General features: G+C 35.6%; 1 protein-coding gene across 26 annotated transcripts; it reads left to right on the plus strand.

Moving 5' to 3' along the window:
- Nucleotides 1–2,121: 2,121 nt before the first annotated feature.
- Nucleotides 2,122–11,899, plus strand: LOC148875753 (internal alternative NAD(P)H-ubiquinone oxidoreductase A2, mitochondrial-like). Of its 26 annotated transcripts, none has more exons than XM_088965252.1 (11): nucleotides 2,185–2,248; nucleotides 2,992–3,068; nucleotides 6,175–6,570; nucleotides 6,664–7,328; nucleotides 8,224–8,437; nucleotides 9,907–10,067; nucleotides 10,183–10,248; nucleotides 10,353–10,516; nucleotides 10,600–10,714; nucleotides 10,906–11,085; nucleotides 11,610–11,899. In XM_088965252.1, the coding sequence occupies exons 4-11, from the start codon at nucleotides 6,744–6,746 to the stop codon at nucleotides 11,766–11,768; spliced, it is 1,644 nt and encodes a 547-aa protein (XP_088821378.1). In that variant the 5' UTR covers nucleotides 2,185–2,248; nucleotides 2,992–3,068; nucleotides 6,175–6,570; nucleotides 6,664–6,743; the 3' UTR covers nucleotides 11,769–11,899. The 26 variants fall into 26 exon arrangements, with proteins under 26 accessions (XP_088821360.1, XP_088821368.1, XP_088821361.1 ...); XM_088965255.1 differs by having other exon boundaries at nucleotides 6,175–6,558; XM_088965246.1 differs by having other exon boundaries at nucleotides 6,175–6,463.
- Nucleotides 11,900–22,580: the final 10,681 nt, after the last annotated feature.

Raw genomic sequence — 22,580 nt, forward strand, 5'->3', positions numbered from 1 at the left:
GGTAGATTTTAATAAATCCATGAAACTATAGGGGGTGTTTTAATAAATGGCATATAAGAATTAGTTCGATTATGCTCAATAACATTGACTTAAACTCTTAATCTACAAAAATGTGAAAGCTTGAGCTCTCTTCAAAGAATAAATAAATAATAACAAACTCTCCTCACTAACATTGACTTGTTAAAAATGTATATTTTTGGACAATAGTATAAATTCTTCTAAATGATTTCAAACGAGGCCTTAAAATGTTTTGGCTTTTAAATCATTCCTTTTTATTTTTATTAAAAATATAAGAATGATTACAGCACATCACTGGTGAGAAGGCAAAGAAACCACCGCTCCTTGTAAGAAAATCCACACATATAGTAGTCATTTGGTTGGAATAGTGATTAGGGGTGTGCCCCCTTTCATTTTAATGGAATGTACCCAAATCATTTTCAAAAACTAATGGTCCATTGGTTTGTAATCAGAATTGAATCAGAATAGCATATTCTTATAATTTGTTTGGTTCAAATAGAAATTGGAATAAACTGGGATGGGTTTCATTCCCAAAAGAGGGTGAGAGAATGGCTACACCCTCAAATGAGGAAATGTCATTTCAATATAAATGAGAATGAGATTTCGATTCTGCCTAACTAAATAGTTGGAATTGAAATTATCCATTCTAATTCAAATTCCAGACCCGTATTCCAGAAACCAAACGAGCCTTAAGTTCTTAATGCAAACATTTAACATTTACTGGAGGGTCCAACTGTCCAATCACCACAAAAAAAAAGGCAAAGTAAAGGATTTGACATTGTTTTCATATGTAAATCGGTTTTCTGCCCACTACTCTCTACTAGGTGGGTCAATAGTATTCGAAAATCCGATTTCGAATTCGAGATTCAACATAATTGAATCGAATTTGGATTATTCGAATATCTAATAGATCGAATTCAAATATGACTTGATTCGATTGAAACATATCCAAATTTGACAATTATTTATTTCTTATATATAATATATAATTTTTTAAATATTTTATATAATAATAATAATAATAATAATAATAATAAATAATTTATATACTTTATGTAAATTAAATATATATTTTATATATTTATTAATTACCTAAAGTAATTAATTAGTCGAATTCAAATCAAATTAAATATTTAAATATTTAATTGAATTCAAATTCGAATATTAATTTTCGATATCCAATAAATATCGAATCAAATTCGGATATTAAATTTTTTAATCGGATTCAAGTTCGATCCGTTTACACCCGTAGAGTCTCTACCGACACTTTACACACCTTGAATTGCAGTCATACATCTCATCTTATATTGTGAGATGTGCGGCTGCAGTGTAGTGCAAGTGAGTAGGAAATTTGGGTTATTTCATATACGGGCTCCTTGGTGGACCACAAGTTTTTCCTATGAGAAAAGGTGTACCATTCCCCCATCCTGTGTTTTTTGTGGTGGACTGACTCTAAATTTCCCTAAAAGGAAACCCAAATTATGGAGGAGACGATGGACCGTCCATTATAAAAACTAAAGTGGTAAGCTGACACCATGCCTTACACGTTGTCACGTTACATTGTCGTCCTCCTTTATTGGACTGCTTGTAATTTGCGTTTCGTTCTCTCTGCTGAGTCCATCTACCAACTCGTAAAATTAGGACAATTATAGATTATTACCCTGTATTTCAGGCGTAGTGGCAATTACACCTAAATTTTCATTTGCGACAAAGGCCCTTGAACTTTCAGATTCTAATAAAGACTCCCTCTTGAGAAACTTATGTGAAATGGAAATTGCAACTAAAAATAAGCAAGAAAAATCTATGAAAACATGGAATTGTAACGAATGAAAGAGACAAATAATATCAATTAAACCAGTAATAAATGTAAATAAAAAATAAATGCTAGAAAATCGTTGAAAATAGGGTAATTTGAAAATTTAGAAAAATTTAAACAATCAAATGAGAAATTTTTCAAAGTTAAATGAGAAAATACTGATAGAGAGGGTCTTTATTGGAATCTGAAAGTTAAGGGGGGGCTCTTTATTGGGAATGGAAGTTTAGGGGTAATTACCGCTACACCAAAGTACAGGTGATAATCTCTAATTTACCCAAGAAATATCATTTAACATACAATGCTAGAATCTAGAGTTGCCTATAAAAAAGAGATCGGTTATTAAAGAAGGCAATCTTCTTGGTCCCCAAGCTTTAGTTGGACGATCAGATTGCTTCTTCACCATTTCTTTCTCAGGTCATTATTTCGTGTAAGCATTCGAAGATTCTCTCTCTGTATCTTCTGGTCTTCCAGCGAGTGTAAAACGGATAGCAGGTTGATTAAGTAGCTTTCAGATTTGTTTGAATGTATATGATAATTTCTTTATCGTTTATTTGCTGATTGTTTGAGCTTGTGATGTTCATATTTTAGATTATAACGGAGGTTAAGCTAATTATGATGAACTGTTTTATTGATCTATTCCTCTGAGATCCAGATCTTGTATATGCTGAGGAACATTTGTCCAAGGATTTCTACTTTTAGCAAACTTACTAGCATAACTTTTGCTCTCTGCTCTTTCCTTGCTCTTTCTTCAACATTTTGTTTTTTCTGGCGTTTCACATTTTATTTGGTTTGCTTCAGTATCAGAGTAGATTTATGTCTTTTTTTTTGTTCAACTGCTTCTATCGTAGATTAAAATTATGTTGAGATTTCTTGTTCTGTAATTCTCATTTCTCAACATCTATGGGACTTCTTCTGTTCTGCACATAGATGAATGTCTTTTACTTGTTTATGTTTCCCATTGGTTTTCATTGCTTGAAGTTCACTATAGTAAACTCAATCTAGTGATGTTTAATGCAAGTTCGTTCCTATACTCGTGCCTTGTCCTAGGAATATATCTCTTTTGATACTCGCGAGTCAAGACCATGGAGGTGTTAAATACTCAAATTCTTCTGATCTTTTCTAATTGTAATGTCTGTTTGTTTTCTGCTTGGTTGCAGTCAATATCTGAAATTCTGTTCTCGTCTGTGTATCGGGAGGTGTCATATCAATTCTTTCATCTCTTATACGGCAGATGGTTTGATTATTTTTCCTGTCCATCTCTTCGTTATATGTCATATGTTCAATTAGACGTCAAGATGGATAGGTAGATAGACAGAGAGATAGGACTTCAAAAATTCTCGACAGTCTAGTTGCATTTTCTCTGAAAAAAATCGATGGGAAATCTTCTAACAGGAACAGCCACCTTTAGTTTGAAGATTAATTGACTTATTGAATTCTTGATGATCCTAACCAGTTGATCATTATCTGTAAAGAACGTTATTTTATTTCTCAAATAGTAGGTTAATCTCCTCGAACGTTTACCACATGTCCACCTAACTTGATTTTTTAATTTAATTCTCTATCTTCTATTTCTATACTACTTTTAAAAGCACCAATAGCCTTAAGAATATTTCTGAATTTTTTCAAGGACAAAATTTACCCCTCTATATTTAAATTTGTTGCTAAAAAAATGAGGGCAAATAGGATAATCAGTTCTTGATATTAAATAAGTTGAAAAAAAAAATCTAAAGATATTAAATGCATTCAATTCTCTCTCATTAAATCCAGCATTTAAGTTATTAACTTGCATTCATGTCTATTGAATCATATATTTAAGTAATTTTTGTTTCTTCTCATCGTTAAGTTCTATTAATTACATCCATACTTAATAAATTAATAATTCCAATAACATAAAAGCTTATACTTTTAAAATCTACCTAACAAAAATAGTGTTTTCATATAGGTGGTGGTAAGGAATTAAATCATTTGGGGTCAAATGGGTTAATCCATGTTGTCACGATTAAATAAAAAAATAAAAAAAATAGATAAAATGAAAAAAATAGAAATTAAAAAATTATGAACATTTTCAGCATACATATTAAACAATAATAAGTATGATAAATAAGAAATATTTTTATTAATGATGGAAATGGAATGTAAAATTTAAAACAAATTGAAAATAAAACTATTTTTCTATTCACTTTCTCATTAAATCCTATATTTAAGATATATTTTTCTTATCATTAAATTCTTGTAATTAAATACACAATATTAATTTTGGTAGTATAGAAATAAATATTCTAAAAAGTAATTTGAAAACAAAACCATTTTCTTCCCTCCCGGTGGTGGGCAAGCAATTCGACCATTTGGGGTCAAATGGATTAATAAATAATGTCATAATTAAATAATAAAAATTAAAATAAATAACTATGAAACATAAAAAAGTTTTTTTATTAATGATGAAAATGGAATGTGAAATTCAAAATCTACCTAGAAATTAAATGATGTCATAGTCAAATAATAATATTTTTAATAATAAAAAATACAAAGAATCACAAACATAAAAAAAAAAAGATAGAGAAAATTTTTGGCACACATCTAATGGTGTATGTTTATAAAAAAATAAAATATTAGGTACATCTCTAATAATGTGCATTTATCATATTGAACAAAAATAAGTTTTATACATAAGAAATATTTTTATCAATGATGAAAATGCAATACAAAATTTAATGTCAACTTAGAAATCAAACAATTTTTATTTTTTGATGGTGGGTTAGTGGTTTGAGTCAAATGATACCATAGACAAACAAAAATTAAGTGTGATAAGTAGAAAAATATTTTATATAATGTAAATAAAATATATAATTTAAAGGGAAAATTATAGTCAAAGTCAATTGTACATTTAAAATTAAGTGGAAGGTTGGTCTAGAAACCAACAAAACTCTAACAACTAATTCTATATTTCAAATTATAAAATCCCATGCCATGTCATTGGAGTCTTATGTGGCTGTTGCCAACATATGACTCTTAATCCATGTTGGATACAACAAAAAACCTATACCGAAAATAGGTTTTCATTTTCTCTCACTCTCTTCCTTCTCTCACACTCTCATAGTCATCTCTCAATATCTCGCTCCCTCTATCTCTCTCACTCTTAGCTTTAGTTTGTAGCTAAATCATAACCGTTCTCTCTATTATTCTCCCTCAATTTTTCTCATTCTTCTCCCTCACTCTCCCTCTCGGTCAATGTCTCATTCTCCCTCAATCTCTATCGTTCTCCAATTATTGAAAATTTCATAACCAAGGGTTTCTTATGATTTTTTATCAAATTGGTGTAATGATTTTTGAACCATATCAAGTTGGTCTCATGTTCTTTTACACGATCTGTGTAATACCATATAAGTGTGTAAGAAAAAAAAACAAGAGAGGGAGTAGGAGAATGATAGAAAATAAGGGAAAATGAGAGAATGATCAAGAAAAAGAATGAGAAAGGTTGAGGGGGAATGATAGGTAGAAAGAGAGAATGAGAGAAATTGATATAGAGAACGAAATGTAGAAACCAAAAACCATTTTTATTTATTTCCAAATTACATTATCATTGAGCAGATAAAGATGACTGTGATAAAGATGACTGTGAGTGAGAGAGTGTGAGGGAGATTGAGAGAGAGCAAAACCCTTTTTTATTTTCTAATCACCCAACATTAAAGGGCAATTTCAGTATAATCTTTTTGGTGTGTCCAACATGAACTAAGAATCCTCTGATGACATCTGATGACATCGTGAGAGATTTTATAATTTGAAATATAGAGCCAGTTGTCAAAGTTTTGTTGGTTTATGGACCAACTTGTAACCTAATTTTAACTGCATAATCAACTCTGACTATAATTTTCCCTAATTTAAAACTAATTCAAAATCCAAACTATTTTCTCTTATCTAAATGGTGGGTCATGATCCAACTTTTCAAAGAAACCCATTATGTCATAATTGAATAATAAATATTTAAATTATTTAATCATATTGTTACTTTTGTTAATTTTCAATTTCTATCTTAACTATGATATATATAAAATTCAATAATTAATATAAAGAAAATTTTATCACGTGCAACGCATGTGCTTAATTACTAGTTACTAATAAAAGAGCGAATAACCTCATTTTCTAGACTTTTCATTAAATATTTTTACCCCTTATTTAAGCAATATATAACGGGCATAAAAATGACATATATGTCCTTTACTTTCACTTCAAAAAATGCCGACTTATTACAGTAAAAAAACTGGCCACTTATAATTGTTCAAAACTGTCTAGTCTATGAATTGTAAATAGTTGTCTTAGAGATATATCACGTGCAAATGCAGGTACATATATTCTGGTCTTTTTACATATCCCATTACAATCGTTAAGACTATACGAGAGTGTGCATTTGCATCGTCAAACTGTCAATAGATCGAATCTTCTTCCATCTCCTTCCTGAAGATTCCGAGTGTTGTCATCTATGGTGCGCTGGCGAACCAACCAAGCTCCGTTGGATTTCGTTTTCTTGCCAGGACTCCTCATCTCCTTACCAGACTGCTTTTGTTGTTCTCTGCTGTTTACAATATTGCATCACTCCGGCCGGATTTGTTAGAAACAAAGACGTATACAATGGTACGTAGTCAATCAAGATTAAACACGGTAGTGATCCCTACACATAGGATGTAGGGCCCAGGTGATCGTATCACTGGCGTATTTACTCTTGATAGGTTACGTAGCCGGTACATATTGTATGCATTTCTCACTTCTCTGTTCCCTCTATCAGGCCAATTTAAAGATTGGATCAGCTCAGCATTTATTTTTTTGTTTTACAGGTGCTCAGCATTGTTATTTGAAGACAAAGGATTAAAAAGGAGCATTAGGTTCTCCTTCTCCCGGTCTACCAGTCTTCAACATGGCATTGTCAAGGTTTGCACGGAACAATTTGAAGCAGTCAGGAAGAGCCATTAGCAACTACATGACTGAGACGGGTATTCTCAGTGAGGGAGTATCCACAAGCAGGCGTTACTTTTCATCAGTTAGCAGCATTACAGGCAGTAGCAATCTCAAGTACCTTTCTGGGATTGGAAATATATATATTTTAGTCTTTGGAAGCAGAGGAATAAGGACTACTCCAAAATACCAATTTCCTTCACCTGAGAATATTTTAGAAGATTTAGATTCAGAGGATTATTATGAAAAGTTACCAGGACTTGAAGCTACTAAGCCCGGTGAAAAGCCAAGAGTCGTTGTTTTGGGCACGGGGTGGGCTGCCTGCCGCTTTCTCAAGGGACTTGACACCAAGATATATGATGCTGTTTGCATATCGCCAAGGAATCATATGGTGTTTACTCCTCTGCTTGCTTCTACTTGTGTCGGAACCCTGGAATTCCGTTCGATTTCTGAGCCTGTCAGTCGAATTCAATCTTCTTTAGCAACATGTCCTAATTCATATTTCTACTTGGCTTCTTGCATAGGAATCAATACTGATAAACATGAAGTAAGTTCCTCCATTCCTCTGTTTCTTTTACTTGGATTAAGAGCATATACTGCATAACCACAGCCCTGTGGGAAAATGCACGCATGCTCACAATAGATGCCAACATCAATTGGCTTGTACCAGCACGTTTCCTACGCGTAGAGACAAGGTTATAAGTTAATAGATACAAAAGCTTCGTATTTCACAACCTAACACCAGGGTTTAAGAACCCTGCCTACTGCTGCTTTGAGACATCTTCAGTCGTATACAGGGATTAACTCCGTAATTGTAAAGGTGCCGAGGAGAAACTAGGCTACAGGAGAGTGCCTAGTTGCCTAGAGAGAGATTTTATTATAAAAAAATGAAACCTGATTCTTAGGCTAATTTTCTAACTAGAAAATAGCAAATATCATCTTACTGGTAATTGGCAATACTCTTCATCAAATATGTATGCAGTGCATATCAAAACATAGAAAATCAGCATATTTATGAAGAAGAAGAAAAATATCCTAGAAAAGGAAAGAAAAACTTGGAAAATAAGAGGAAAAAGGGCTGGAGCCTTTGTTCTTGTCCTAGAAAAAGAAGAAAAGAAGCATGTGGAAGAATTGAGGTTTTTAGGTCTTCAAGAGTTTAAAGCAGTTCTACTGCCTTGTGTGTTAATTGAACCCTCGCAAAAAAGAAAATAAGAGAAAGAAACCAGTATATGAATTATGAAAATACTACAAACCTCGGAAGTATGATTTAATCCAAATAAAACTATATTTAGACCTTGTTAAAAAGTTATAGAAGGATTCCTTAATGTGGATGTGGAATGGATAACTGTTGAAACAGGAATAGAACTTTTCTCTGTTTTATCATTCTGTTTGAAGATATAATAATCAGAAAGTTGTGTAACACTACTTATCGCTTGAATTAGGTACACTGTGAAACAGCTGGAAGTGTTGGACTACCTCATGAGCCTTACAGATTTAAAGTTGCATATGACAAGCTAGTCATTGCTACTGGTGCTGACCCGCTGACTTTCAATATTAAGGGAGTGAAGGAACATGCATTTTTCCTTCGGGAAGTAAATCATGCACAAGAAATACGAAGGAAGCTTCTTTTGAATCTGATGCTCTCTGAAAATCCAGGTTAGCCATGTTTTCTTAATGATTCTTCACTGTAATTTTCTGGAACCCCTTAATTTTCATAACTTAATTTGTATTTTTTTTTTGTTAATGTGGCAAAAACACGTACGTAGGAAGAAGGGAGAAGTAAAACATAGGACAAGAAAATGGGTTTATTATGTTAAAAAGCTTAATTGATACCCATAGCTACTTGATGATGTAACCAAGAAGTTTCTTTTACAGAGACAAGAACCCGCTATAACGGTAAAGGACAAACCCAACCATGAGAGTAGGTTTAATAATTTGCGTAGATCTCAACAATAATGTAGAGTACTGAATTAGTCCAAACCAACAAAAGTTCTTGCCCAGTTTGGTCCAATTAGGCTATGTATAGCAGTTCAATCTCCTTAATGAAGCAGGGAAATGTTGATTCTTCTTTTGAAGCATAGTAACAGGTCGAAAGGAATTAAGGAAGGTAATCCAGAGAAAAAGGGTAGGGCCATTCTTATACATTTTCTTTGTTTTTCACTCATAAACTATTAGCAACTTTACCAATTCTCTCAGTGTTTGGGCAAGTTATCCTATGAACTTCTAATTGAAGGGTTTCTAAATATTAGGAGTGCAACTTGGGTAATGAATTTAAGGTTCAGATCCTTTTAGATGAGTATTTTGACATTACATTTGTAATTTATATCATATTTTTAGCATTTCACTTCAATGAAATCGAGCAAAAGAAAACTCGGGTTGGACTTAGAAAAGGCTTGGTCTACTTGATGCCTTCAACCCTAGCCCGCCTAAGATTTTGCTAGGCCTGAGTTTTCATGCCCAAGCCCAGATTGAAGCCTAAAAAATTTGAACCTAAGCCCGGAAAAAATGGGCTGGGTTGGATTATGTCACACTCAGGTTAGGCCTGCTCAAGTTGCAGCCCAAATGGTTGATTATCTTTACAGGATTGTCTAAACCTATAAAAGCCTTTAGCTTCAATAATCCAATTTGATCATGTATCTAGGAGTTTAGGCAATCCAAGATCTTTAAAGTTGAAGATAGTGAGCCTTTCCCTTTAATTGTCAAAGGATGAGATAATAATGCCATTGTTTTCTCCATAATGAACTCTATAGCGAATAAACAAGTTAAATGGTGAAGACCAGTGCTAAACCAAATCATTGTATTGAATGCAAGCTACTTAACCAACTTTTCTTGGTCATTAAGTGTTGCCCTGTGTATTTCTTATGGTTGAAAAGGTAAGCTTCTTTCTTGTTTTGATAATTTGATTACTTCTCTGTTCTTTCTATCTACATTTTTACATGTGGACTTTTTTTGTCCCCCATGTATGTGGGCATGATGACACATCTTAATCTGATATAGAGGAAATAGCTAGTTCTGGTCCTAAATCTGCTTGACGGATGCATAAGCAGTGACTGTTTGTCTTAATTACTTAGAACTAGGGCTCTTTTCCCTGTAGACTTGTAATGCCGGTTCTATCCATCTCATAGGCATATCAGAGGAAGAAAAGAAGCGCCTATTACACTGTGTTATTATTGGAGGTGGCCCTACTGGGGTGGAGTTCAGTGGAGAATTGAGTGATTTTATTATAAAAGACGTTTATGAGCGGTATTCTCATGTTAAGGATGATATCAAGGTTACCCTAATAGAGGTACTATACATTTCTATTTCTTATTTATATTGTTTTTCTTTTTATGTCTCTTTCCATGGGATTTGAGAGGAAGATATCTAAGTACCTAAAATTTTTCTTGTTCTCGTTTGGTCAGGCAAATGAAATCTTGTCGTCATTTGATATAGGATTACGACAATATGCAATAAAGCACTTGACGAAGGTGATTGCAGTTGTATTTATGAATTCAACGGAATCTTCTTTTCTTATTCTTCTTTCTGCCACAATGGTTGAATAATTATCCAGGATTTTTGAAACATGTATCAGTCTGGGGTTCGGCTTACGCGGGGTGTTGTGAAAGAAGTTCAAGACAAGAAGATAGTTCTCAGCGATGGAACTGATGTCCCATATGGCCTACTTGTCTGGTCTACAGGTGTTGGCCCATCAGGATTTGTAAAATCACTTGATCTTCCCAAGTCGCCTGGTGGAAGGTACATTGTTCTGTTCAAATGTTAGTCATGTTTTCTTCCAATATCTACTACAGATCATATTAGTTATGATTGTAATGATACAGGATAGGTGTTGATGAATGGTTTCGTGTTCCTTCGGTGCAAGATGTATATGCTTTAGGGGATTGTGCTGGTTTCTTGGAACAGACAGGGAAGCAAGTACTTCCAGCTTTAGCTCAGGTAAAGTATCCCTGTATATTTTCCTATCAGCCATATTTATTTTCTTTTGCTGTTTAAATCAATGTATTTAAGGATTACAAATACCTTGTAACTGAAACGAAGAGATAACTCAATGTGACCTCTTTCATTACCTTGGTTCAATAACTTTTTCTTCATTTCTCATCATATAAACAATTCAATTCTTTTAACAGGTTGCAGAAAGAGAAGGCAAATTTTTGGTAGAGTTGATTAACAGGATTGGGCAACAGAATGGTGGCAAGGCTTTCTGTTCAAAAGACATTCCCCTTGGTGAGCCTTTTGTTTACAAGCACCTTGGGAGTATGGCGTCTGTTGGACGGTACAAAGCATTAGTTGATTTGCGCCAATCTAAGGTAATTTCTTGCCTTTTTTTATATGCTTCCATATATGCCTCACAGTTTGTTAAGGTATGGATATACTAAAAAAGTAGCATATGGAGAGAATATAAGTCAAGAGCAGGCTAGAAAGACATAGGAATGCCACTTATGGATTCAGAAAATACAAGTCCAAAACTCAATCTGGATTCCGTGCCTTTGTACCAATCTTCAGAACTAATTCTCGTAGTTCAATTGAGTTAACTCGTCTCAGCTAGAGTATGATCCCAATTCATAATACCAGAAAGGAATTTGGGAGATTTCTGTCCATCGTGCATCTGAATTTTAAATGAGATGGGATTAGAGCTTAGTATCTTGATTCAATTCTTGTTGGAACACACAGGAGCTATTTGGAGTAGGAAAATGCGTTATACAAGTAAAACGAATCACATTGGTGATAACTCATCATTTTGTTTAGACTAGTTTTTTGTTTTAACTTGCTAGCCACATTTAAATGCTAATTCTCATCATTCTCATGCTTCAATTTCCTTTTGGTTTGTCAGGATGCAAACGGAATTTCCCTTGCAGGTTTTCTAAGCTGGATGATGTGGCGTTCTGCTTATCTAACACGTGTTGTTAGCTGGAGGAACAGGTTTTATGTTGCTGTGAATTGGGCGACCACTTTAGTTTTTGGCAGGGATAACTCACGCATAGGGCCATAGGCTGATGTTACATCAGTGAATTGGGTTCCACATGGCATCTAGTAATGCAATTGGAGGCCCTCCTATCTCTATTTGAGCCAATTACTGATCTTGAGGTCCTCGTTCATGGAAGCTCATCTGAGTTTTATTTATTTATTTATTTTTCGCCTTACTCATCTGAAATTTAAGCGAAGGTCAATTGATCCTTTGTCGTGGAAGCATTAAGGTTGCATTTGTCATTCCTTATTTTAAGGATTTGACTCTTTTTTGCAGTTAAAAATTCCATGTTTATTGGGACATTTTAACTGCAAATAAGATAAGTCCTTAAAATAAGGAATGCCAAATGCAGCCTAAAACTAATTCACTAATGGGAATAACTTTCCATTGAGCCTAATGTTTTGATTTCCATTAGGCATTTGAAATGAGGAAGATATGTGGCAATCAATAGGCATGCCACATTGCATGCGTCATTGAATAATATAATTTCTGCATAATAGGCACACCATGGTTTTGTTCATGGACAGATGTTTCCAATGCATGGTGGGATGTGCTCTGAGGTCGATATGAGAAACACTCTGAGTAAATCCCTTCATACCTTCTCCATTTAAACAGATCTACTACTCTATGCTAATGGCTTAAAAATATCTACTGAGCTGTTTTCATTCTATTTGCCCATCAATAAGTCCATACGGATAGGGATCTGCTACCATGCCAATAGAACACTCCCAATCCTGTCCCAACAGATCACTGCAGCTTCACATTGGGAACATCTCCCTTAAGCTGTGTTTGGTTGCAATGCAAATAAATTTGCATTGATGCAAAACCATAGCAGTGCAAATGATTTGAGTGTAAATTTTAATATATTTTTATTTTAAGTTTTAGTTTATTTTATTTATTTGTAATACAGATAAAGTAAATTAAGACATAAAGCAAAATAAAGTAATATCCAAAATAAAATTAAACAAGAATTTGCATTTTTTACATTTACACTCCCATACATTTATAAAAATATAAATAAATTTGCACCCCAACCAAACACAGCCTTTCCATTTATGAAGAAATGTTTCTGATATAAGGCTGCAATGGCTGGTTGGAACATTAATTGTTGGCACCTATGTGTTGGTAGCTGATCCCAACTCTACTCTTCCATTACAACTGATCATCATTATTTAACTTTAAAGGCATCCACGGGGCGGGGTGGGAGGCACTGCACACAAATCAGAGCTATAACGCGTTCTTATTCTTATTCAACAAGTATGAGATTACAAGTCAAAATAGAAAAATTAAGAGACAATTTAAAAAATAATAACTGCACGAAAAAGATTGGAGGGAGTGATTCGGCTGAGTTCATATCACTGCCTCACAGTACATTTCCGTTGTGTATTGGAAATATATCCCAATAATAATACCGGTATCGATAATGTTATCATTGGGAGATGTTCCAATACATGGCGGGGATGTGCTGTGATGCAACGTAGAGATGTGATCTCCATTCGGCCACACCCTGGTAAATGGCATGTCTCTATTTGATAGTGGTGTAAATGCAAATATGTCTGATGAAAATGAATCACGTACCAGTTTAAGAAAATGCAAATGGGGACTGGATTATTAGACCCATTTGCGTTCATTTCGTTTGATAACCAATAATGCAAAGAGGCGCTCATATTGGGCATTTGAATTGATATAGAAAACAATGGTGGATTATCAAACCCATTTTTGTTTCAAGTAGAGACCGGTGCGCCCCTGTTTGCGGTGGTAACTGTTCTCTGCAAATCGGAACTGGGATTCAACATCTCCAAGTGAAAATCGCCATTTCCAATACGAAATCCAAACAATGGTTTCCTTGCAAAATGAAACTCAATCATCCTCTGAAACAGAGATCTGCGATTATAACTGTGAACTGAAATGGTTTCCTCGCAAGATAAAAGACTTCACACTTTAGAGTGCCACATCTCAGTCTCTCCATGCCAGTCTATTTCTGCATTAGCTTTTGACCTCAGAGAGATGAGAATGAGAGAGAGAAAAAGAAAGAGAGAGGGAGAGAGAGAACACTACACCAGAACATCAATATTGTTCTTACCTTGGTTGTTGATAGAAGGAAAGACAGATGTGAGGTGCTGTTGTATCATATCCAATGGTAAATAAATATTCTGACGGATATCAACATACTTACTATATTGTGTTCCAAAAAGAACAATAATAAGACATCATACCAGAAATGCCGAAAGTCTTTGATGTGAAACCTGACCCAACCTTCTGAAATTACCAAAAATTAAACCCAATTTTGAATGTCATTATGTCAGTATATCTGATTTGGTCTTAATCAGCCTCAATCAACATTAAGGTTCGAAATATTGATAAATTCATTAATATCTTATATTTATTAAATTAAATTTTTAATTGATAATTATAGTGATATAACTAATTTTAAAGAAAAACATATGAGAATGTAGAAGATCCAAATGCAATCATATGTAGCTATAATATTTCAATTACTAAATCAGTTATTTTTTATTATTACTTATACAAAGAAAAACTAACTTTAGATTCTTAAATATTTTTGTAAATAATATTTTTGGGTAAATTATAAAGACCCCCTATACTATGGGGTCTGTGACAAAGACCCCCTGTATTTTGTTTTGCGACAAAGACCCCTATACTATGACTGTGAGACAAATACCCCCTTCCGTTAATTTTTCATTTAAGTCTGCCATTACAATATTTTTTAATCCCCATACTACCCTTATTAAGTGTACAACGTCGCCTGCTCCAGCTGCAACGCTAGCTTCCTCTCCAAAGCAGCTCGATAATTGCCATATTTAATATATTTGCTGTCCTTAATAACTCAAACAGAAACCTCATCATAGTAGATGAAGATGATCCGGAGAGTGACCTCGAGCTCCTTTCCTGGGCAGATTCATAATTATCTCTAGAAGCTCTCTCTGCTCCGCTCAAAAGCAATGGATGCCAAGGATGGTTTCCTATTGGAACGCGAAAGATGCATCGTCTGCAGAGATACTGCTTTGTGAGAGTGATGATGGTGGCACTATTGTCGAAATTGCAGGTAGTGTTGGACAAGCCATTCTTGAGGGCGTAATCGTTGAAGGCATAGGAGGCCATAGATTGGACATCCTAGGGATTGTAATAGGGACCACCTTGCTATAAAGCCCTGCAATTGGCGCCTCCCACTCCGCAAGCCCAATCCAACGCCGTCTGCAAAGTTGAATCTTCGGCGTTGTTCTTCTCTGCACACCAGTACTTGGTAGTGTCAGAGTCACTGTTGTCGGCCTTCGATTCGAAATTGGGGTTCGAAGGCGATGCGAACGAGGGGCACTAAGATGGGGTGGTAATGAGGATGAGGGAGACGAGAAGAGAAGCATGAAATCAAAAGGTTGTAGCCATTGGAAGGGATCTTATGGCCAGCCAAAGAGTGTGAATTGTGAAGGAATAGAAGCGTTTGACAAGGTTTTCTTCAATTTTTATATGGAGAGAGAGAGAGAGAGTGGGTGAATAGCTAGTCATCTGAAGAGTGATGGATCAGTTGAAGAAGCTCGCACCACGATTGAATCGATGCTCAGCTCTTCTTTCAGCCAATGGCTAAGGTCAATGCCTTCTCAAGCGGAGCTAGCTATCGGTAGCCATGGCTGGAGTGGAGGAAACAACATTGTCTCTTAGAAATTTTCACACACTGAGAAAAAGGAACCCCAAAGACAGTGATCTCAGATTTGTTGTTGATGGAGATGCATTTTTCTTTCTCTTGGTGGAATTGAAAAGGGATGATAATATTGAGATTTTATTTTTATCTAATGGGAAGGAGAAGGTGGCAGTTGGAGCCATGGTGATTTGTGCTATGACTGTATGTGCAGCGGCAATGGTTATCGTGTGTCATCGGATGCAATGCTTAGGTCGTTGGGCCCGGGCGATGGCCATACTGAAGGAATTTGAAGAGAAGTGTGTGATGCCAATTGGGAAGCTCAGACAGGTGGCCGATGCCATGACTGTTGAGATGCATGCTAACCTTGTTTTTGAGGGAGGGAGCAAGCTCAAGATGCTTATTGGCTATGTTGACAATATTGATTTTGCTTCGTGGACTTAATTCTGGTTGTTGTTGTGGTTTTGTGTTTTCAAGTTGTTGTCAATCTTTTCTTTTTTGCAAATTTTAATTAGTTTTGGAGATGTATTGATTAAAAGCAGTGAATGCTTTTAAAGCAAACGATCTTCAATCGAACTTCCATTGTTCTACTATGCTCAATAGTTTCTATTTGTAAGTCTATATAATGCCCAACTTGATTTTAAAGTTTTTTTTGGGTAAATTACAAAGATCCCCCTGGAATGTTCAAATGTAGGCTTAATCACACTAAGAAAAGTGTCCATGTTGAGAGGGATGAGTAATTTCATCTTCATCATGTACTCTTATGCTCTTGCCACTCTCCTCCTCTACCTTTTCCTTCTTCCCCGTTTTCTTTTGCTTGGTAATTATGTGGCAGGGCAGAGAATTTAAAACCTACATAGTTTCAAAGTTAGGACCAAAATCAGATCTCTTACAACAAGAAATCAGAAAAGAAGAAGAGAAGAATGAGAGTTGGGAGAGTTGGGTCTAGTAGGTGACTTTCTAGGTCTGACAAGAGACTTTTTGGGTCTAACAGGTGATTGTGCAGGGTAGAGAATTTAAATGAGTTTCCTCCGTCCATTCATTTTGAAGAGTTGGAAGAGAGAAAGAATGAGAGAAGACGGTGAGGGAGAGGAAAAGAAGAGAAGAAAGGGAAAATAATAGGTTAAATAGGTTTTAAGAGAAAAATGGCAAAAAAAAAAAGAAAATAGAAAAAAAAATTAGTGGGGTATTTTGGTAATTTGATGCATTCCGTCATCTGACTTAACGGTCAAGGGGGTCTTTGTCTCATGGTCATAGTACAGGAGGGTCTTTGTCGCAAAACAAAGTACAGGGAGATCTTTGTCATAAACCCCATAGTACAGGGAGACTCTTTGTAATTTACCTTTTTTTTGTAAATTACATAAATAATCAGTAATCATTTTATTTGAAATAATCATTAATTTCAGTAATATTTATAAAATGCTGATCTTAATGATCATTTTATTTTTAATTTTTAGTTGAATGTTCATAGACAAACATTACTTATTTGAATTACATGTGTCTCCCAAGTCAAATAAAACCTATATTATTTTAATTATTTGCACAAGAATGTAAGATGGTCTCGTACGTGGTTATTCTTATCGACTTTTCCCTCTCTAAAAATCATTGGCTTCTCAAATCTTGACGACACCCACTCCAGTATCACGACCTCCTTTTCACGGTTGCAAGTAAAAAATTATGCATACATTATGTAAACATGGGAATCGAATCGTTTATTAAGAAATATCTCTCCATAAATTTAACATACATGTATGAAGGTATTCCTAACACGCAACCGGATGGTCTTGATCATATATTCCCATTTAAGCAGAATTCTAGTCAATTAGGTAAAGCTTGAGGCTTCGTTTGGAAACAATGCAAATGGAGTATAAACCCTAGTTCACAATAAATATATACTCTGGTTCAGTTTTACTGGTATTTGGAAAGAATATTATTATGCACTGGGAAATGACAGAAAATATATTTTTCAATGCATATTTACATTTAAAATGAGATGTAAATATACATCCATAAAAATGAATTAAATTTGCATTCAATGTGGGCTTTTGTTAAAAAAGGTATATATTTTATTGGGATAATTCATGTTTGCATCCATTATAACTAAAAGTCTGTCTGTAAGAAGATAAATTTGTTAGTGCAAAACTAACCTAATTTTGCATTTACATGAACTACTTTACACTCTGCATATTTGCATTTACACTTTATTTGCATCATTCCCAAATAGAGCTTAAAGAAACAGAGGATTGCAACTGCTATCTTTGAGCATCAACCATTGCACTTTGGATATTAATAGAGGAAGAACTTAGAAGTAACTAGACAATTGTGTGAAGCTAATGGTATAGGCCATATAATGGGATTCCTTGCAAACAAAAACTCTGTATATATACTCTCAAAGCATGAATTAATCTAGTTGCACATTGGAAACATTTCCCTATAAATTTAAGGGTAAATCTCTTAAACTACTCCTACTGTTCACAAAATTGACAAATTGTATCCTTACTGTTTACATATTATCTTAAAATACCTTTAAGTTTTTAACAATTGACATGCCGGTAAATACTAATTATGGAAAAAATGAAATATCAAATTTGCCCTTCACTATTCACCAAATTTTCAAAATAAAACCCAACTGATGAAAAACTCATGATTTCCAATATTTTCCAAATACAACAATTACAACCTCCAAAACCCAAAACCATATTTGAGACATCTCCCAAAACCTCCATAGTTCAGATTGTTATAACTGTAACATGTGACACCATGCTTTACTCCTACCCTATCTCCTGTTCATCAATGTAGATTATGCTGCAGCTCTTCGACGTTGAGCCATAGCCACAAGAATCAGAAATTCAGAATGACCACACGATTCCATCTCCAAAGCCCAAACTGGACCCTTCATTGAGTTGGGTTGATGCTCAAACCGACTACCCAAGAAAGACTAGGCTATATGGAGGAGGACCAAAACCATCATTCAACACTTTTCTTCTGCAATCACGTATATATCCAAAGATGGCAAGCTTTTTGAGATCAATTAGAGATTTAGAGGTGTAAAGTGGGCCGTGCTAGGTTGGCCCGTGGGCGGTCCGTGCAAAGTGCGGGCCATGCTATCCTGGTCCATGGGCCGTTACGGGCTATGCTACCCTCCCCGATGATAAATTTGGGGGTTAGCTCAGCATGGCCCATGGCCCAGGCCCGTGCGAGCCTATGCTGTGCGACAGGTCAGGCTGGCCCGTGGGCCGAGCCTTGGGTTTGGTTGGGCCGTGCATCGAACCAAAGCTATTTATTTAAAAAAATTGACAAAAAACTTAAAATTTTAATTTTATATGAATTTTGTGTATACAATTGCTTATATATAATAAATAAATAAATTAGTATAATAAAATTAAAAAAATATATATTTATTTTATTAATATATTATATATTATATATTATTATATAATTATAATTTATATAATATTTTATAAATATAATATATATAAAATATATAAAGGTCGTGCTAGGCCCAATACGATCCGCATAATCATACCAGGCCTGACACAACCCATGGACCATCGTGCTGAGCCGCGAGCGGCATTGCCCGATTTAGATGTTTAAGATCAATGAGTTAATTAGATAATGTTAACTCCGCAATGAAACTCAAAAGCTGGTGATGGGCACTCTTTGTCTCGAGCCGAGCAGGAACTGTGACTGTGTTCCCTTAATTTTTACAAATTTTATGATTAAACAACCTAGACACTATGCTTTCACCCCATTAAACAACGTATTGCCAAACTTTGTTCTCCTTCCCTCTAATTAATGCGACTGTGTAAGGGGAAAGAGGTGCGGCTAGATTATTGTTTTCCTGTAAAAGGTAACGCCACGATAATGTGGTCTTCTAGACCTTGGCCCTCACCGGCTCTTCTTCTTGGACTGGAAAACTTCCATGGGTCTATTGGCTACAATAGGTTCCGACTGACAAAAATACCCTTTGACCCCAACCTAACTCACTAGAACCCACCGATTTCCTTTCAATTTCTGTCCATTCCTCTTCGACCCCTTTGTTGGAAAATGGGGTCACTGTAACTTTGGAGGAGAAGCTCTAAGGTGCATTTGAAGACACTGTTTTTAGAACATTATTTGCCCCCACTCAGTTTCACCGAGTTTGCTGTTGGGTTACAGGCAAATTCGTTTCCAGGATACAACAGATCCTTGGGCGAGAATTTCCAACCAACAATGTTGAAGAATCTCCAGAGAAACCTTCTGTGAGACTGTAGCAGACCAGACTGAGAGAGAGAAAGTGGAATTCGAAAATGTGTGTTTTGAAATCCGATTCATGCCCCTTAAATAGTATATGAAGAAGTATGAAGAAAATGTAGGTGCTAGTTTAGAGAAGGCACATTGAACAGTCACAATTTCAAACATTGTGGCTATTTAAAAAGTAGTTAATAGTTAATGACTATTAACTTTGAATTGTGCCTCTTGATCACACCCGATCGATCATTGATCTAACCAATGGTGATCAACGGTTAACATCACACCAAAACCAAAGTCACCCTTCACAAGCCACGTGGGTGCGAGCAAAGTGGGCCTCTAAAGCGCCTTATTGCGTCGCACACACGCGTGCGCACGCATTGCGCGGTATCAAATGTTGGACAGTTTTGTATGCCCTTAACTTCAATCAGAATGATGTACTTTATGAGTTTATTGTAAATGAATAAAAGTGCATATTTGATTCATGTTCCCTTGGTATATTTCTGTATAATACCCTTAAACTGAACACTTAATGAGACTCGTGTAAGTTTAGAATGTTCACAGCCAGTGGGTCGGTCTGGGGAGACCTATCCTGATAAGGCTGACACTGTGGTGCCACCAAGTCGGTTGGGGTGGCCTGTCTCAGCTGCTAGGGTGAGACCCTAGGCACATACAATGTAGGATTAATTAAATCTATGAACTGAACCAGATTTCCAGTATTGCCCTAGACCTTGGAGATTGATGGGAAAAACTGAAAAGTTACACCCGAACCCTAGACTCGATTATGATACTGCACTAGGTGTCAGATTGGGCTGCCTTTGATGTACCAATCAGTGAGATCCTTAGCGGGGGTCAAAACCTGGGTATGTTGGGACAGTCTGAGAATTCATCTGAGTGGGTGATCATAGTGACAGGATCAGCCCCTTTGTTGGACAAAGGTAATGATCGAGGATGCACTCTCACTGATGGAAACCAAGACTGCCGGCGGCTGATTTCAATCGTTGAGATTTGTTTTGCAAAATATATTTTATATGAGATATAATAGTATATATACATTATGGTTCCTAAAATATTTGTGAAAGGTATTAATTCTCGGGATCCATATAAGTAGAGAGTGCAACACTGTCCCTTGCAGTCGAGGGAGAGGTTCTCTCTTGTCATGCAATGTATGATCATTATGCGCTGAGGGATTAAGTGTAAGACCATTGAGGATAATACCTGAGAGGCTACTCTTGCATCTGCCCACAGTCCCTGGGTGTTACAAGGTGGCTTGGCCCAGGGACCACTTAGGGTAAGTGTTGGGCCCATAGAGCCTATTTGATGGGTTTTAGGGGGTGCACTGTCCATAACAGTGTATTCGGCCAGGTCTTGTGACAAAGGCTGGGCCGAACCCATTTTGCTGATGTGTAGATCAATGCTTGGGTCCCATGCCATACAAGGAAGCTCAACTAGGCAGTAGTTAGGAAGGTTAACTGAGTACATAAGCTTAATGGGCCTAAATCCCATTTCGAACTGGGCTATTTAATTAGTTAATTAAAGGAGAGAAATTTGAGATGGATTAGCAGATAGGATAGGGTCTTGACCCTATCCACTCAGAGATTCCAGACCTGAATGTGATTCAGATCTAAAAACCTCCTAATGAGATTAGGAGAAAACTAATCTAATCTGCAGATAAGATAAGGGTTTATCCTTATCACCTAAAGAGAGGGCTGATCCAAATATGATTTGGATAAGCAGTTCCTAATTGGATTAGGAGCTGATCTTTATGTTAACAAAAGGAGGGGGCGGCAGCCTTTAGAAGACACATAATCAGATCCTCTTGAGTGCTGAAATCACAGAAGAATGAATTAAGCATCCCTGTAGAATTCTTTCTTGTCGCCTCCCTGTTCCTACCGCCCCTGTCTACCAGTTCAATCTCCAGTTGTGGGAGAAATCAAGATTTGATCTTGACATCAGTTCTTTGAGAAATAATTGATAGGAAGTAGTGCTAACGTGCCATCCTGTTGATTCTTGCGAATGATAGAGTTCTTGGAGAAGAACACTGTTGATTCTGCTCCATCCTACATCGCACCATCTTCAGTGGGAGCAGTCTTTGGATCCTTCCTTGGGCGTGAATACCTTCGTTGGGGGACACTATTTCTCCATATCAGGTATAATTCTCTACTACTCCTTTTGGTTCAGATCTGGTTCAGTTTATGGTTCAAGAATGATCATTGAAAATATGATTTTCTAAATAGGGAATGTGATTCCCAGTTGAAGGGAGAGAATTTTTTTTTTGAAATTCGCCCCCTTATTCCGCATTCTTTGGGCGTCCATACGATGGATCTCTCATCCCTTCAGTGGTATCAGAGTTATGGTTCAAATCTTGAACCAATTTGTTTCAGATCTGAACCTACGCAAATGGGCAGAAGGCGTTCTACCCGATTTGCGCAGATATGGGTTTTGGGAAATTTGTTCCCAAAATTAATGGGCGAATAATCTGAAATTAATTTTATATAAATCTGATTATTATTTAGAACTATTCTTTATGATTTTCTTGATTTATGGGTTGTTCGTACAAGAGGAGATCGAAATCTTGATTTGCACAAGGAACCTGCGATTTTGTAGTTTTTGGATTGCTTTATTACATTTGGTCTATAAAATATTTTTTTTTTTTATTTTTTAGATTGAGGACTTCTATTTATTTTATTTTTGGATTGAAGATGGCGGTGCAGAAAAGGAGATTTCGCAGAGAAGGAGATTTCGCAGATGAGAGAATTGTAATCTGCGATTTATAGTTTAAGAAACTGCAAACTGTGATTTAACATCTGTTTTGCAGGATGGATTGTGCGAACAGCCCTGTTTGATTGATTCTTGTTTTTCTTTTATCAGTATTTAATTTCATATTATTTTCTTGAATTAAAAATTTAATTAAATATCAAACCCTAGACCCATTCAAACCAAGATTGGTT

The sequence above is a fragment of the Nelumbo lutea genome, chromosome 1, assembly GCF_056320005.1.
Source record: "Nelumbo lutea isolate HS-2025 chromosome 1, American lotus-T2T, whole genome shotgun sequence".
Classification (NCBI taxonomy): Eukaryota; Viridiplantae; Streptophyta; class Magnoliopsida; order Proteales; family Nelumbonaceae; genus Nelumbo; species Nelumbo lutea.

Bases quoted from the DNA above. Each gene is read 5' to 3' on its own strand.
- LOC148875753 (XM_088965234.1), top strand. From the start codon at position 6,744: ATGGCATTGTCAAGGTTTGCACGGAACAATTTGAAGCAGTCAGGAAGA. The intron at 8,438-9,906 runs GTTAGCCATGTT...TCCATCTCATAG, and splicing joins GATGCTCTCTGAAAATCCAG to GCATATCAGAGGAAGAAAAG. The intron at 10,715-10,905 runs GTAAAGTATCCC...TTCTTTTAACAG, and splicing joins TACTTCCAGCTTTAGCTCAG to GTTGCAGAAAGAGAAGGCAA.